General features: G+C 47.5%; 1 protein-coding gene across 1 annotated transcript in view; it reads left to right on the top strand.

Annotated features, from left to right (window-relative positions):
- The window catches only part of LOC115470429 (splicing factor 3B subunit 3-like), a gene marked incomplete at its 3' end in the record, with an annotated part of 107982 nt that extends 93238 nt beyond the window's left edge, over positions 1-14744 (top strand). Inside the window, 1 exon segment of the mRNA XM_030203607.1 lies at positions 14641-14744. Coding sequence (XP_030059467.1) covers positions 14641-14744 — 104 coding nt within the window.
- Between the last annotated feature and the right edge of the window lie 2943 nt (positions 14745-17687).

Genomic DNA, 17687 nt, shown 5'->3' with positions numbered 1-17687 from the left:
AAGTGATGTTTTGTGTTTAAACCTGTTAGCTATGTACAGATAAGTTCAGAAACAAGTTATGGGTGATAACTTTCTATGAGCTTTTGAAAGAGATGATACCATCAATTCAGTGCATGATAACAGAGTGCACATTTTCCAAAAGCTAGCTTAAATGTAGTATTATGCAATAAAAAAGCTATCATGTTATAATACCACCAAACAACATTATTATCAAATCTCATAAATTTATTATAAAAATCAAATGCTATTACAATCCTTGAGTATCCTAACCCACAGTCTAAAATTTAAAAAAAACAACAAAATATAGAAAGCATACAGTTACTAGGCATATATGACAAGGCAATCTCTTTCATTTTCTGGGGTAACAAAAGATTTGACCATATTTTTATATGTTCAGTCCTATCTGCTAGTGGTTTACCCGAGACTTGATGGGAAGGTACTTGAGGCTGCTCTTTGGTTTAGCAACCCTTGATACATGTAACGTTTAAGGTATAGCTCCAAAATAAGTGTGTATGTATCTAGCACAGTCTGGTTTTGGCTTCCTGATGGCCCATAACATTACTTTGAGGAGATGTGGAATACTAGCCCAGTGGTTATAGCAGCGAGGTGAGAACTAGGGGACCTGGGTTCACATCCCACTGTAGCTTCTTGTGATTTTGGGCAAATCCTCCATTGCCTCAGGTACAAACTTAGACTGTGAGCCTTCTAGGGACAGGAAAAGTACCTACTGTTCCTGAATGTACATCACTTTGATAGCTTTTGGGCTCGCAGGGGTGTACAAGAACTTAAATGTTTGTTCCAAGGTCCACAGAGTTTCACAGCATCTCTGTTTGTGACTAGTTGTGTATTTCAGCATAATATGCATGCAAGCTGCAACACACCTACAATATTGTACAACTCATTGGCATGCAGATTTGCATTTAATATGCACAATCAAATGTTTCACTGCAGTTTCTCCAATTAAATACATTTTTAAAAAATGCATGCTGCCTTTTTGTTCCACCAGGCCAATCCAGAATGCATGGTTTATGCCCATGAACCAGCAGATGGAGACAGAAACCTAAGAGCTATGAGGTCTGCCTTATAAGAAGCATTCTCCGAGGACAAGCAGGCTGCTTGTTCTCACTGATGGGTGACGTCCACGGCAGCCCCTCCAATCGGAATCTTCACTAGCAAAGGCCTTTGCTAGTCCTCGCGCGCCAATGCGCACCGCGCATGCGCGGCCGTCTTCCCGCCCGAAACCGGCTTGTGCCGGCCAGTCTTCTTTTCTACGCGCTCGGTACGGTTGTGTTTTACCGTTCGTGCCCCGAAAAGTCGGCCTCGCGCGTCGTTTTCGACTGCTTTCTGTGAGAAATCCCAGAAATTATTTGGATTAACCACTTTTGGTTTTTCCTCCCTCTACTTCGAGTTTTTTCGCCCCGTTAAGTTTTCTTTTGTCGTCGGGGTAGGCCTTACTTAGGCCCCGGTCGAAATTTCCCTTTTTTCTGTGCCAAATTTTGCCATTTCGTCTTTCGATTTCGCCGGCGTGATTTTTCCGCCCATGACATCGAAGCCTTCCAGCGGCTTCAAGAAGTGCACCCAGTGCGCCCGGGTAATCCCGCTCACTGACAGGCACGCGTCGTGTCTTCAGTGTCTGGGGGCTGGGCACCGCCCTCAGGCCTGTAGTCTGTGTTCCCTTTTGCAAAGGCGGACTCAGGTAGCGAGGTTAGCCCAGTGGAACATTTTGTTCTCGGGCTCTTCGTCGGCATCGGCACCGGGGGGTATCGAGTGCATCGACGTCTTCAGCGTCCAGACCTTCAACCTCGGCGGCCAGTACATCGAGTGCATCGAGGCATCGGCCCTCTGCATCGGCGCCGAGACATCGGACAGCTGCATCGACGTCGGTGGTACCGGGACCTCATCTGCTGATGTCGTCGGACGGTGGTGCTTCGTCTGGAGTGCAGGTGAGGGCTGTCCATTCCCCTGCTGGTGGCGGTGAGCCTTCGGGTGGGTCTCCCCCTACCCTGAGGGCTCCTGCGGTACAGCCCCCCCGAGACCGACCTTCTTCGATCTCGGCCCCGAGGAAGCGACGGCTGGATTCTACGTCCTCCTCGTCGGTACCGGGAAGCTCCGGTGACATGCTTCGTCCCAAGAAGTCGAAGAAGCATCATCACCGGTCCCCTTCCCATGTCGGTACCGAGAGCTCTGGGTCGCCGAAGGAGTCGGCACCCAGCAGGCATCGACACCGAGAGGACCGCTCACCCTCTGTTCAGGAGGTGTCGATGCGCTCCACTCTGGACAGCCCGGAACAGCCTCCACGCCCGGAACAGGTTCTGACGTCGACGCCTGCATCGACCTCCATGCCTTTCTCTGCAGCCGCTCTGAACGAGAGCCTCCGGGCCGTTCTCCCAGAGATTCTGGGAGAGCTGCTGCGCCCTACCCCTCCGGTACCGGCGGTGCTTGCGCCACCGGTACCGTCGAGCGTGGCGCCGGCTGGCCCATCGCCCGAGGTGAGGTCTCCGGCGTCGGTGCCGCATGCGGTACCGGCTGCCATCGCCTCCCAGGAAGGCTCCCCGACTACGTCGGCGGAGGGAGCTTCGCCGATGCGGGCGAGGGAGTCTACCTCTCGACGCCCCCATCGTGGACGTGGCTCCACGGAGTCGAGTCGGGCACGGTTGCAGACACAGGTCCGTGAACTTGTGTCTGACACCGAGGGTGAGGCCTCGTGGGAAGAGGAAGAAGACCCCAGATATTTCTCTGACGAGGAGTCTGAGGGTCTTCCTTCCGATCCCACTCCCTCTCCTGAAAGACAGCTTTCCCCTCCTGAGAGTCTGTCTTTTGCTTCCTTTGTCCGGGAGATGTCTACGGCCATCCCCTTCCCGGTGGTTGTGGAGGACGAGCCCAGGGCTGAAATGTTTGAGCTCCTGGACTATCCTCCACCTAAGGAAGCGTCCACTGTTCCCTTGCACCATGTCCTAAAAAAGACATTGCTTGCGAACTGGACCAAGCCTTTAACTAATCCCCACATCCCCAAGAAGATCGAGTCCCAGTACCGGATCCATGGGGACCCAGATCTGATGCGCACTCAGTTGCCTCATGATTCTGGAGTTGTGGATCTGGCCCTAAAGAAGGCTAAGAGTTCTAGGGAGCATGCTTCGGCGCCCCCGGGCAAGGACTCTAGAACCTTAGACTCCTTTGGGAGGAAGGCCTACCATTCTTCTATGCTCGTGGCCAAAATTCAGTCTTACCAGCTTTACACGAGCATACACATGCGGAACAATGTGCGGCAGTTGGCGGGCTTGGTTGATGCGCTCCCCCCTGAGCAAGCCAAGCCATTTCAGGAGGTGGTCAGGCAGCTGAAGGCGTGCAGAAAATTCCTGGCCAGAGGGGTGTAAGACACCTTTGATGTTGCGTCCAGGGCCGCTGCTCAAGGTGTGGTGATGCGCAGACTCTCATGGCTGCGTGCCTCCGACCTGGAGAATAGAATCCAGCAGCGGATTGCGGACTCGCCTTGCCGTGCGGATAACATTTTTGGAGAGAAAGTCGAACAGGTGGTAGAGCAGCTCCACCAGCGGGACACCGCATTCGACAAGTTCTCCCGCCGGCAGCCTTCAGCCTCTACCTCTACAGGTAGAAGATTTTTTTGGGGAAGGAAGACTGTTCCCTACTCTTCTGGCAAGCGTAGGTACAATCCTCCTTCTCGACAGCTTGCGGCCCAGGCTAAGCCCCAGCGCGCTCTCTCTCGTCAGCAGCGTGCGCCTCAGCAAGGCCCCTCGGCTCCCCAGCAAAAGCAAGGGACGAGCTTTTGACTGGCTCCAGCAGAGCATAGCCGACACCCAAGTGTCAGTGCCGGGCGACCTGCCAGTCGGAGGGAGGTTGAAAGCTTTTCACCAAAGGTGGCCTCTCATAACCTCCGATCAGTGGGTTCTCCAAATAGTCCGGCAAGGATACACCCTCAATTTGGCCTCAAAACCTCCAAATTGTCCATCGGGAGCTCAGTCTTACAGCTTACAGCACAAGCAGGTACTTGCAGAGGAACTCTCCGCCCTTCTCAGCGCCAATGCGGTCGAGCCCGTGCCATCCGGGCAAGAAGGGCTGGGATTCTATTCCAGGTACTTCCTTGTGGAAAAGAAAACAGGGGGGATGCGTCCCATCCTAGACCTAAGGGCCCTGAACAAATATCTGGTCAAAGAAAAGTTCAGGATGCTTTCCCTGGGCACCCTCCTTCCCATGATTCAGGAAAACGATTGGCTATGCTCTCTGGACTTGAAGGATGCCTACACACACATCCCGATACTGCCAGCTCACAGACAGTATCTGCGATTTCAGCTGGGCACACGTCACTTCCAGTACTGTGTGCTACCCTTTGGGCTCGCCTCTGCGCCCAGGGTGTTCACAAAGTGCTTGGCTGTAGTAGCAGCGGCACTTCGCAGGCTGGGGGTGCACGTGTTCCCATATCTCGACGATTGGCTGGTGAAGAACACATCCGAGGCAGGAGCCCTGCAGTCCATGCAGATGACTATTCGCCTCCTGGAGCTACTGGGGTTTGTGATAAATTATCCAAAGTCCCATCTTCTCCCAGTGCAGAGACTCGAATTCATAGGAGCTCTGCTGGATTCTCGGACGGCTCGCGCCTATCTCCCAGAGACGAGAGCCAACAAATTGTTGTCCCTCGTCTCGCGGGTGCGAGCGTCCCAGCAGATCACAGCTCGGCAGATGTTGAGATTGCTAGGCCACATGGCCTCCACAGTCCATGTGACTCCCATGGCCCGCCTTCACATGAGATCTGCTCAATGGACCCTAGCTTCCCAGTGGTTTCGGGATCTAGAAGACGTAATCCACCTGTCCACGAGTTTTCTCGAATCCCTGTATTGGTGGACGATTTGGTCCAATTTGACTCTGGGACGTCCTTTCCAAATTCCTCAGCCACAAAAAGTGCTGACCACGGATGCGTCTCTCCTGGGGTGGGGAGCTCATGTCGATGGGCTTCACACCCAAGGAAGCTGGTCCCTCCAGGAACGAGATCTGCAGATCAATCTTCTGGAGTTGCGAGCGATCGGGAATGCTCTGAAGGCTTTCAGAGATCGGCTGTCCCACCAAATTATCCAAATTCAGACAGACAACCAGGTTGCCATGTACTATGTCAACAAGCAGGGGGGCACCGGATCTCGCCCCCTGTGTCAGGAAGCCGTCAGCATGTGGCTCTGGGCTCGCCGTCACGGCATGGTGCTCCAAGCCACATATCTGTCAGGCGTAAACAACAGTCTGGCCGACAGGTTGAGCAGGATTATGCAACCTCACGAGTGGTCGCTCAATTCCCGTGTAGTGCGACAGATCTTCCAGGTGTGGGGCACCCCCCTTGGTAGACCTCTTCGCATCTCGAGCCAACCACAAAGTCCCTCAGTTCTGTTCCAGGCTTCAGGCCCACGGCAGACTGGCATCGGATGCCTTCCTCCTGGATTGGGGGGAGGGTCTGCTGTATGCTTATCCTCCCATACCTCTGGTGGGGAAGACTTTGTTGAAACTCAAGCAAGACCGAGGCACCATGATTCTGATTGCTCCTTTTTGGCCGCGTCAGATCTGGTTCCCTCTTCTTCTGGAGTTGTCCTCCAAAGAACCGTGGAGATTGTTTTCTGACCCTCATCACATCAGTGAGAACAAGCAGCCTGCTTGTCCTCGGAGAAAGCGAATGCTACATACCTGTAGAAGGTATTTTCCGAGGACAGCAGGCTGATTGTTCTCACAAACCCGCCCGCCTCCCCTTTGGAGTTGTGTCTTCCCTTCTCTTTGTCTTGCTACATATGAGACTGGCCGGCACTCGCCGGTTCGGGCGGGAAGACGGCCGCGCATGCGCGGTGCGCATCGGCGCACGAGGACTAGCAAAGGACTTTGCTAGAAAGTGTTCCGATTGGAGGGGCTGCCGTGGACGTCACCCATCAGTGAGAACAATCAGCCTGCTGTCCTCGGAGAATACCTTCTACAGGTATGTAGCATTCGCTTTATCCACGTTTGTTCATCCTTTCAAAGAAATGTAATAGATTGATGAGCCAAGATTTCCCTTTACTAAATCCATGTTGGCTTTGTCTCCTTAATCCATGCTTTTGAATATGCTCTGTAATTTTGTTCTTTATAATATTCTCTACCATTTTGCCTGGCACTAACGTAACAATGGGATGACTACCATCTGGTCCAGGCAATTTGCTACTTTTCAGTTTGTCATATTGCGCCATTACTACCTCCAGGTTTTATGGAGATTTCTTTTAGTTTCTCTGACTCCTCAGCTTTGAATATCATTTCTGGCACCGGTGTCTTTCCCAGATCTTCCTTGGTGAAGAACGAAGCAAAGAATTAATTTATTCTCTCCACTATGACTTCGTCTTCCCTGATCACCCCTTTTACTGCTCTGTCATCTAGCGGTCCAACTGATTGTTTTGCAGCTTCTTGCTTCTAAAATACCTAAAAAAAATGTTTTTACTATGTTTTTGCCTCCAACACAATCTTTTTTTTCAACGTCCCTTTTTGCTTTCCTTATCAGCGCTTTACATTTGACTTGCCATTCCTTATGCTGTTTCTTATTATATTCAGTCAGATCCTTCTTCCATTTTCTGAAGGATTTTCTTTTAGCTCTAATAGCTTCCTTCACCTCACTTTTTAACCATGCCAGTTGTCGTTTGGTCTTCCTTCCTCCTTTTTTAATACACGGAATATATTTGGCCTGGGCTTCCAGGATTGTATTTTTGAACAGCATCCATGCCTGATGTAAAGTCCATAGTCCACTATTGAGATAGAAATGTGGGAATCCACTGCTTGCCCTGGTATCGATAGCATGGAATGTTGCTGCTATTTGAGATTCTGCCAGGTACTTGTGACCTGGATTGGCCACTGCTGGAGTGGGATACTGGGCTAGATGGACCATTGGTTTGACCCAGTATGGCTATTGTTATGTTCTTGTGTACCATATAAACTATTCTGCAGGATCATACATGCATTACTTGCAACTGCAGTACAACCCCCCCCCCCCCCCCCAAAAAAAAACAAAAAAGCAGACTAGCCCCCACCCCAGACTACCTAACAGTTCCTGGTGATCTGGTGGTGTAGTGAGGGCAGAGAACAGAGCCCGTAATAGGCAGGAGTAACAAGGGATTGCTCCTTCCCTAACTACACCCCTAGACCATCAGGAATTGTAAACAAGACCCAGGGCGTCCTAAGGGTGGGAGGAGGGGGAAGGAGACAGAGAAACAAATTTTTTGCTTCCACCAAAAACATATGGTAATTTTCAGATGAATCTGTAAACCTATCTGAAACTCAGAATAACTTTTCAGCCAAAACCGAAACTGGGCATAAAAAGGATTTTAGGCCAGATTCAGCGTTGTAATGAAAACCAAAACGAAAATTTAGATAGCCTCTAATATCAGCAATAGGAGGGAACTCATGATCAGATCTATGGTGGCCCCCTGCCCCGCCTAACAGTCACGTTATGAGCGATGCCATTTTCTTGGGGGTGGACTTGCTTAGCAAGTGCAGTTCAGATTTTCTTGTCAGTAAGGGCTGTGTGCGCAGAAAGTGTGGCAGATATAGCAGGCCTGTATAGTGCTGCAGTGCTGAAGGGGCTGCTGATTTTCTCCACCTTCGGCTAAGGCAGTTCACACTAGGAGCGGAGTAATGTGACATTGGTGGGTGTAGTTTTTGTGGCGTGGGGGCAGTTTTTGTAGGATATTGGTGAGCTTGCATGGAGCAGTATGTGGGGTTTTGAGCAAGTTGAAGGGGATAATTTTTTGTGGGGTGGGGCAGTTGGGACATAGTTGTTGAAGGTAGAGCAGTTGCAGAGGGCTATTTTTTGGGGTAGGACCATAGGATTAGGTAATACTTTGTGGTTGCAGTTTGTAAAGGGTTGGGGGGAGTTTTGGAGATGTAGTTAGGGTGGTAATTCTAGAGGTGGCAGCAGTTTGTGTGGCGGTAGAGCACTTGTGAAGGGTAGTTTGAGGTACTTGAAGAACAGGGAGAGGCAATTTGAAAGAAGACCTTTCCTAACTGCTGTTTCAGTTATTTAAATTTCTGTGCTACAGAAGGTAGAACACCTCCCATTGAAATGTGTTAAGCAAAAATTTTTTTTTTTTTTTTGGGGGGGGGGGGGTGGCAGGGGGCCTTATGTTTCTGGAACCCTTGGTCCAATTTAATCCATTTTCAAACTTGATGTGCCTTTTACCAGTTTTTCTGACATGCCAGGTTTCATACCATTCTATCAAAATTTCAGAGAGTTATTTTGCCACCACCCCTCCCATAGAAACGCATCGAGCGAGGTTATTTTTGGTGGTGGTGGGGGGGGGGGGGGGGCTTAGTTTTCTGGAACCCCTGGTCCAGTTTTGCTCATTTCTTAGCTTGTCTTTTTACTAGTTTTTCCAACATTCCAAGTTTCATCCTAAATTTTGAGATTTATTTTGCCCACAGATGAGCAGACATTCTGTACTCGTTTTTGTATAATTCTTTCCAACCTCGTGTTGGGATGAAAAGCTATACAGAAGAGGTCAGAAATGGCAGTTTGTCTAGAGACAAAAATAACAATCTTTAAATGTAACAGATTTGGGTAAAATTTAATGTAGAGGTAAAACCAATGAAAAACATTGTTTGAAAATGAGTTAGTTCAGACTTTGGATTCCAGAGAAATAAATTTCCGCCTGTAATTGTCCAGTGCATTTCTTTGGGAGAAGCTGTTCCAACTTCTGTAGCACAGAAATGATGGTATAGAGCAGAGATTTTCAACCCTTTTCATATGGGGCACACTTACACAGTGTTAAAATTGTTAAGGGGAATGGGACTTGATATACCGCCTTTCTGTGTTTTTTTTTTTTTTGCAACTACATTCAAAGCGGTTTATATATTATATTCATGTACTTACTTGTGCCTGGGGCAATGAAGAGTTAAGTTACTTGCCCAGAGTCACAAGGAGCTGCAGTAGGAATCGAACCCAGTTCCCCAGGATCGAAGTCCACTGCATTAACCACTAGGCTACTCCAAGGCACATTCCCACACACATGGTCCAGCCTTTTACTTGTTCCCCCACCCCAACATGTGGTCCAGCATTTTACCTTCTACCCCACACCCACATGTGATTCAGCATTTTACCTTGTTACCCCACTTTTACCCCACACATGATCCAGTATTTACCTCGCCCCCCCCCCCCCAACCACCACCGCCACACATGGTCCAGGATTTTACCTTCTCTTCCATCCCCCCACCCCTTACATATACACCAGCATTTACTTTCTCTTCCCCATTCCTCACAAGTAGTCCAGTATTTTTCCCTCCTGTCTCCTCTCCAGTAGGCGACCATGCATCTCCCCTTGTCTCTCTTGAAACCTCCTCCCCCCCCCCCCCCCCCCCATGCACCTTTTAGGAGCAATAGGGAATTAAAAAGGAGAAAAACTTGATGATAAACATATGAAAACAGAGACATGAGGAGAAATAAGGCTGTAGAGAAGAGCAATCAGCAAGAAGGAATTAACATACCAACAAATGGGAAAAGAGAGGAGAGGGGAGCTTTATTCATGGGAGCAGGGGATAGCTGCAGAGGAAGGGAGAGTAAACAGGGCACAGGCATTTTGAAAAATCAGTTCCCTAACTGCTGCATACCGTGCCATGGGAGTTGGACCAGCTTAATTTGTGTCAGAATGGAATAAGTTTTCTTCTCTCTAGCGGTTGGTGGCAGCAAACCATGATTCATACAGCCTGCTTGTGCCAGCCCTGGCGCCTTCTCTTTGTCCTAACTTTCTGCTTCCATATTGGTAGGAAGCGTCAGCAAGAAGGCTCTGGGGTTGGCGCGAGCAGGCTGCTGTTTGCTGCTGCAGACCGCTAGAGACAAGAAAACTTGCTCCATTCTGGCACAAATTAAGCTGGCCCACCTCCCAGTGCACACCTAGGGAGTAGCCATGGCACTTTGCAGTATGTAACAGGTAACTGATTTTTCAAACTGCCTGTGCCATCTTTATTCTCCCCTCCTCTGCATAAGTACATAAATATTGCCATACTGGGAAAGACCAAAGGTCCATCGAGCCTAGCATCCTGTTTCCAACAGGGGGCAATCCAGGTCACAAATACCCAGCAAGATCCCCAAAATGTACAAAACATTTTATACTGCTTATCCCAGAAATAGTGGATTTTCCCCAAGTTCATTTAATAACGGTCTATGGACTTTTCCTTTAGGAAGCCGTCCAAACCTTTTTTTAAACGCCGCTAAGCTAACCGCCTTTACCACATTCTCTGGCAACGAATTCCAGAGTTTAATTATTTATTTATTGTATTTGTATCCCACATTTTCCCACCTTTTTGCAGGCTCAATGTGGCTTACAATGTATCGTGCTTGGTGGATAATAGAACAGAAAATAGACAATTAGTGTTACATAAAGATCATGCATGACATAATAGAAAGTTAAACAATCTTACAATGTATCGTTCTTGGTGGATAATAGATCGGAAGATAGACAGTGTTACGAAAAGATTGTGCATAACATAATAAGAAATAAGAACAATCAGATATATGAAAAACAGTTCCGATATGGGTAATATGGAGGTGAGTTACATTTACACTTGTTGGTCTTTGTGGTATGCCTTATTGAAGAGGTGGGTCTTCAGAGATTTGCGGAAATTAGTTAGTTCATAAATAGTTTTTAAGTTGCGCGGCAGTGCATTCCATAGCTGTGTGCTCAGGTAAGAAAAGTTTGACACATGCGTTAGTTTATATTTTAGGCCTTTGCAACTGGGCAAGTGAAGATTAAGGAACGTGCAGGATGATCTTTTAGCAGTCTATGGTGGCAAGTCTATCAGGTCTGACATGTAGGCTGAGGCGTCTCCATGAATGATTTTATGGACTAGGGAACATATCTTGAACGCAATACGTTCTTTAAGTGGAACCCAGTGTAACTTTTCCCTTAGCGGTTTAGCGCTTTCATGTTTTGTTTTTCCGAATATGAGTCTGGCTGCGGTGTTCTGGGCGGTTTGAAGTTTCTTGATGCTTTGCTCTTTACAGCCAGCTTATAGTGCATTGCAGTAATCTAGGTGGCTGAGCACTATTGACTGTACCAAGTTGCAAAAAAAGTCCTTTCCGTATTGAATGGAACATCTTCTTGGTTGTATTTTTCACGTGGCTTTCAACTGTAAGATGTCGATCAATGGTGACTCCAAGAATTTTCAGGGTGTCCGAAACGGGAAGGGACAGGTTTGGTGTGTTTATGGTGGTGAGTTTGGTCGTATTATGTTATGAGGTGAGTATAAGGCATTGTGATTTTTCTGCATTAAGTTTCAGCTGGAATGCATCTGCCCATGAATGCATGATATGGAAACTTTGGTTGATGTCGTTGGTAATTTCCTTTAAATCTTGTTTAAACGGGATGTAGATCGTCACGTCATCTGCGTATATGTATGGATTGAGATTTTGATTGGATAGTAATTTGGCCAATGGTATCATCATTAGGTTGAAGAGAGTCGGCGAGAGGGGGAGATCCTTGGGGAACTCCACATTCAGGTATTCCTGTGGCTGAGGTAGTCGAGTTAGCTATTACTTGGTATGATCGTGTGGTTAGGAAGCCCTTGAACCACTTGAGAACGTTGCCTCCAATTCTGAAGTAGTCAAGGATGTGTAGTAATATTCCATGATCAACCATATCAAAAGCACTAGACATATCAAATTGTAGAAGTAGAATGCTATTGCCAGTTGCGATCGCTTGTTTAAGTTTAGTCAGGAGAGTAACTAGTACTGTTTCTGTACTGTGGTTAGACCAGAATCCTGATTGGGAGTCATGAAGTATTGAGAATTTATTTAAGTAGTTGGTGAGTTGTTTGGTCACCCTGCCTTCCGTTAATTTGGTTATCAGGGAGATTGATGCTACTGGTCGGTAGTTGGTTAAGTCACTTGTACTTTTCTTTACGTCTTTGGGTATTGGGGTGAGTAGAATGTTTCCTTTATCCTTTGGGAAGATTCTGTTTTGTAGCATATAGTTCAGGTGTTCCGTGAGGTCTGATATAAATTGTTCAGGGGCAGATTTTATAAGGTTATTACGGCGTATATCTAGTTTACAATGAGACTTGGCGAACCTTTTGAGCGTCTGGGAGATGGAATCATCTGATAGTGTCTTGAAGTTGGTCCAGGTTCTGTCCGTTGGGTATTCACCAGGGTTTAGGTCTAGACAATCAAGGAGCTTTTTGCGTAGTCGATGGTATTGACAGGTCTCATGAGTCGTAATTTTGTTATTTTCTCATTGAAGTATTTCGCGGGATCGTCTGCTGCTGGCGTGTCCGGTGGACCTCCAGCCCACCCCTACTCCTTCCCCCCCACCGGACCTCCAGCACCCACCCACCCCCGTCGCTGGGTGGCAGGGTGAGAGAGGGTGTGGTTTGGCCGGCGGCCACATTTTGTGGGGGTTTGGGGGGGGGGGGGTGGCTGGAGACCCAGGATGCAATGGGCGGGGCTGGGCGCCCCCATTTTGAAGTGGCGTCAATTGGAAGAGGAGGGAGGCAGGCATGCTGCGTCCCTCCTCCAACTATAAAGGTAGGGGGGGCCGGGAGGGGGGTTGTCACCCACCACGGACCACCAGGGATTGAAAGAATGCTGGGGGACAGGAGTTGGGGTGGGCTGGAGGTCCACAGGACCTCCAGCACCCACCCCCCCGTCGCTGGGTGGGAGAGGGTTTGGTTTGGCTGGCGGCCACGACATTTTGTGGGGGTTTGGGGGGGGGGGGCTGGAGACCATCCGGATCTCCAGCCCTCCTTGAACATGGAAGGGGGGGGGGACCGGCGGTCCACCGGACCTCCGCCCCCCCCCCCCCCCCCAGTCGCTGGGTGGGAGGGTGGGAGAGCGTTTAGTTGGCGACGGCAACAACATTTTCTGTACCCTTCTCCACCACCAACTCCAGGCTCCGCCCTTTCTGTCTCGCCTCACCCCACGCGTGGAACAAACTCCTCGAGCCCATACATCAGGCCCCCTCCCTCCCCATCTTCAAATCTCTGCTTAAAGCCCACCTCTTCAATGTTGCCTTCGACACCTAACCTCTACACCTCTACCCAGGAAATCTAGACTGCCCAACTTGACATTTTGTTCCTTAGATTGTAAGCTCATTTGAGCAGGGACCGTCCTTCTTTGTTTATTTTGTACAGCGCTGCGTAACCCTAGTAGCGCTCTAGAAATGTTAAGTAGTAGTAGTGGTTTGGGGGCTGGAGACCCACCGGACCTCCAGCCCCCTGTTCGCGTTTGCTTTTGGGGGAGAACGGGGGCCTGCCAGCATGCAACTGCATGCTGGGCAGGGCTCACCATTCCTCCCCAATGATCCGCAAAGTCTAACGCCAGCTCAGAGCTGGCGTTGATTTTGCTGCGGCCAGCAACCCAATCTTTGGCACGCTGGACTCTGATCATTGGGGATGAATGCGTTAAGCGCTGATTAGCATGCATTTGCAAGCTAATTGCGCTAAGAGCCCTGTTTAGCATGCATTTGCATGCTACTTGCGCTAAGAGCCCTCAAGGGCTCTGATCCTGGGTCGGCTGCAAACTCCGGCACTAGTATGGCATTAACAGCCTCTAGCGCCAGAGTTTGCTTTTGATCATGAGGGCCTCAGAAAGTGAGATGCTGTGTTGTTCCCTGCTGAGCTGGGTGCATGAATGAAGAGGCAGCATCAGCTTTTGGCCAGTAACAAATCAGAAGAAGGCATCAACTAACAGGTCATGAAGCACTTTAATGTCTGGGCTGGTTTCACAGCACAGCCCAGGTTCTGCAGCAAAATGCAAGTGTGCAGTCATTACCTTAGCTACAGAAATGTAGGAAATCTGAGGCCTGATTTTAGTGCAGTATGGTTTAATTCAATTGCACTCACACTCTTGAGACTCTTCTGATCTCAATGTAAATCAAAAAAAGTTATTTGATAAATATATTTGTATGTCAGTCTTATATAAATTATTTAAAGTCACCAAAATAAGAAGTGTCATAGTCAGGAGACAACTTCAAAGAGAATTTCAAAATATCTCTACTGAAAAATGTATTATCTTAGGTCCATGTCCCCTTTTAAATTTCAAGAGGAAAACGCACCATGCTTTTCTTCAGAGATTATCACAAACTATTTCTAATCATGTAAATGATAAAATGCATAAAAATGTACTTATCTCAGAAATGTCTTTAAAAAAAAAAATTTTCTTGAGTGATATCAGTACCCCTCATAGAGAGGACTTCGCTAAAACTCAAGCAAGATCACAGAACTATGATCCAAATCGATCCTTACTAGCCGAGGCAGATCTGGTTCTCTCTTCGGGAGTTATCCTCTGAGGATCTGTGGAGATTGGAATGTTTTCTGAACCTCATCATGCACAACGAGAGTTCCATTCTGCATCCCAACCTCCAGTCCCTGGCCCTCACAACTTGAATGTTGTGCACGTAGAATTCAAATCCTTGAATTTGTTGAAGGGTGTTTCTCATGAAACAATTTAACAATGCATAATATGAGGATCATTATTTATAATTTCCAGAAATTTTATTAAGTATTCAATAATAACAACAAAGATGCAACAATAAATGAAATAAAACATACTCTCATGTAATCAAAATACAGAAACCCTTATCACCTAGGGATTGCTTCTGAAATTGTACAGCAACAACCTAGAAATCACTCTTCATTTGCTTTCAGGTGACAGAAATTCGACTGAAATATTTTGACACAGTTCCAGTAGCTGCAGCCATGTGTGTGTTGAAAACAGGATTCCTTTTTGTAGCTTCAGAGTTTGGAAATCAGTGAGTATATCAATATTTCTCAACTAATTGAGCTCATTACAACCCTTTGTAATTTACAGATCAAATCTTTTGATTTCAAAAAAGGGATGCTAGAGTAGGAACACCACAACCAAACAGTTCTTTCATTATTGAGCATTTCTGAGCTGATTTAATTCTGCTGTTAGATTTCTGTGGCATTTTTTTAGTTATTTTTATTAAATTATGCCAAATACATAAAAGGGAGCAAAGAGAGCGGGGATAGATAAAAATAATACATGTATTAAATATATACTGTAAATTCCTTAGCTTCCCTCCAGCTCAGCCCAGAAAGTGACTGATAGGTTATTCACACCTTCCAGCAGGTGGAATTCTGCTCTAGAGAGCCAATAAGAGCCATGTCTAGCTAGAGATAGATTCAGTATTCTCAGTCTCCAACAGGTGGTGGTGAGCACTTCACAGTCTCTTACCTTTTTCTCTTTATGCTTTGCTCTTTCTAGTTTAATGCCGTTGTTTTCTCCTTTGTTTAGCTAAGTTTTCCTTTTCTGGGCACCGGCGTTTGTTGTGTGTAATAGAGGTTGAGGTCCACGGGGGGTTTCTTAGCGCCTCGGTGCTTCCACACTCAGGTGGCCGATTCCCCCCCCCTCCCTCCCCATTGTCTAATTGGGTACCGTGCGGTAGACAACAGCCTCAACCTTTTTTGGGGAAGAGTGTTTGAAGGCCCGGGAGAGACAGCCAAGTTTGATTTCAGCGCCTAAATAATAAATAAAATAAACACAGGCGCGAACGAGCAAGGCAGCTTTGCTTCTGCCTTTGGTCTTTTTCAACAGTGCAGCGTTTGTGGGCACCGAGTATGTGTGGTGGATTTTATAGTAAAAAAACAAAAAAAAACAAACAGCTCGAGCTGCCAGACACCGAAAAACTCCACCTGCTGTGTCAATGCAGGGGACTCCAACAGCTGGTGTGTGCAAATACTGCTCCGTGGTTGAATCGCTGTCGGTTGTAGCATTTTTTTGAGTTGGCTTCTGCTCCTGCGGTGACGGTGCAGAAGGATTCGGTGATTGTAAGGCCAAGACTCCTGTTTTGGCAGGAAGCACCACCATTTTAGAATTGGAGACTGGCATTTTAGAATTGGAGACTGGCTCACGGGATCAGTCTGCTTCTCTTCCTGGGCACTTAGATGCATCTTCTTCTTTGGTTTCAGGGACTGAGCTGGCAGGAACTGAGCAGACAGTAGGTGGTTTCCGTCCAGAATTTGTTCTTCAGATGTACAAAGCTTTTCTTTTGCAGAAGTCAGGCCCAGTGTCAGCATCTTCTTCTGGGATGTCAGACAAGCAGTTGTCCTCTGTCAAAAGACCTAGGGTCTCCGGGGACGTAGAAGAGGACCCTATTTCAGACACTGATTTAGAGATACCCTCTCTGTGGAGAAGGATGATTATGCAGGGAGATGATCAGTTGCCTGAGGAACCACGTAGGGTGCATCAGGGCACGGAAGCGCTCTTCCCTGGGGAGGATCCTTCAGTGGTTAGGATTTTCCATAAGGAAGATTTACAAGAACTCATTTCATTGGTTTCTTGTACCCTGCATTTTGAGGACGAATCCATAGTCATAGAGGGCCGTAAAGTGGATCTTTTGGATAAGGGTATTAGAAAGCCCGGCAAGATCTTTCCTATGCATTGGGACATCATTCAGGCACAGTGGGATGTACTGGACTCTCCGACTCTCGCTGTCTATGGTTCATCTATATCTGGGTCCCCGATCAGGACAAATCTGTCCTCAGGCATCCGGTTGTTGATTTGGTTATTTCTGCTGTTACCAAGAGAAATACAGTTCCTGTGGATGAAGACACGGCTCTAAAGGATGTTCAGGATCACCGTATGGTGTCTCTGATAAAGAACAGTTTTGATTTCTCTGCTCTGGCCATTCAGGCAGCTATTTGTTGGTGGCCAGGGCTTGTTTTCACCGGTCGGAGAGGATGTTAGATCGGACTTCATAAGTACATAAGTAATGCCACTCTGGGAAAAGACCAAGGGTCCATCGAGCCCAGCATCCTGTCCAGGACAGCGGCCAATCCAGGCCAAGGGCACCTGGCAAGCTTCCCAACGTACAAACATTCTATACATGTTATTCCTGGAATTGTGGATTTTTCCCAAGTCCATTTAGTAGCGGTTTATAGACTTGTCCTTTAGGAAACCGTCTAACCCCTTTTTAAACTCTGCCAAGCTAACCGCCTTTACCACGTTCTCCGGCAACGAATTCCAGAGTTTAATTATGCGTTGGGTGAAGAAAACTTTTCTCCCGATTTGTTTTAAATTTACTACACTGTAGTGTCATCGCATGCCCCCTAGTCCTAGTATTTTTGGACGGTTTTGATAAAGGGTTGGCTCTAGCTTCTCTAAAAGTGCAGATTGCAGCATTGTCTTGTTATCACAGTGAAAGACAAGGCCTTGGTTGCTCATCCAGATTTGCATTTCCTTAGGGGAACCAGGTCTGCTTCGCCCTCCTCGATCTGTCTTTCCGGCTTGGGACCTCAATTTGGTTCTCTAGATTCTTACCAAGCCTCCATTTGAGCTCTTTGTCAGCTTGTTCTCTGGAGGATTTGACGCTCAAGATGGTCTTTTTGATAGCTATTGCCTCGGAGAATGTCAGAGTTGCAGGCGTTGTCTTGTCGATTGACTTATTTGGAGTTTTCTAAGGAGCGAGTAGTTTTGCCCCCCTACCTTCCTTTCTTCCTTCCTAAAGTCTTGTCAAGATTACATTTGAGCCAATCTGTGGTTTTAGCAGTACTGGGCTCTTCCTGTGGCTCAGAGGATGAGTGCCGTTTACGGAAATTGGATATCAAGAGAGTCCTTAAGCAATATTTGAAGTCAATGGAAGAAATTAAACAATTGGATCATCTTTTCCTGCTTGTTTTGCAGTTCCCACAAAGGGTTAACAGCATCTAAACCCACAATTCCAAGATCGCTG

This window comes from Microcaecilia unicolor, chromosome 5 (assembly GCF_901765095.1).
Source record: "Microcaecilia unicolor chromosome 5, aMicUni1.1, whole genome shotgun sequence".
Lineage (NCBI taxonomy): Eukaryota > Metazoa > Chordata > Amphibia > Gymnophiona > Siphonopidae > Microcaecilia > Microcaecilia unicolor.
The sequence above is the reverse complement of the archived record's forward strand: the minus strand, read 5'-3'. Positions and strand labels throughout refer to the sequence as shown.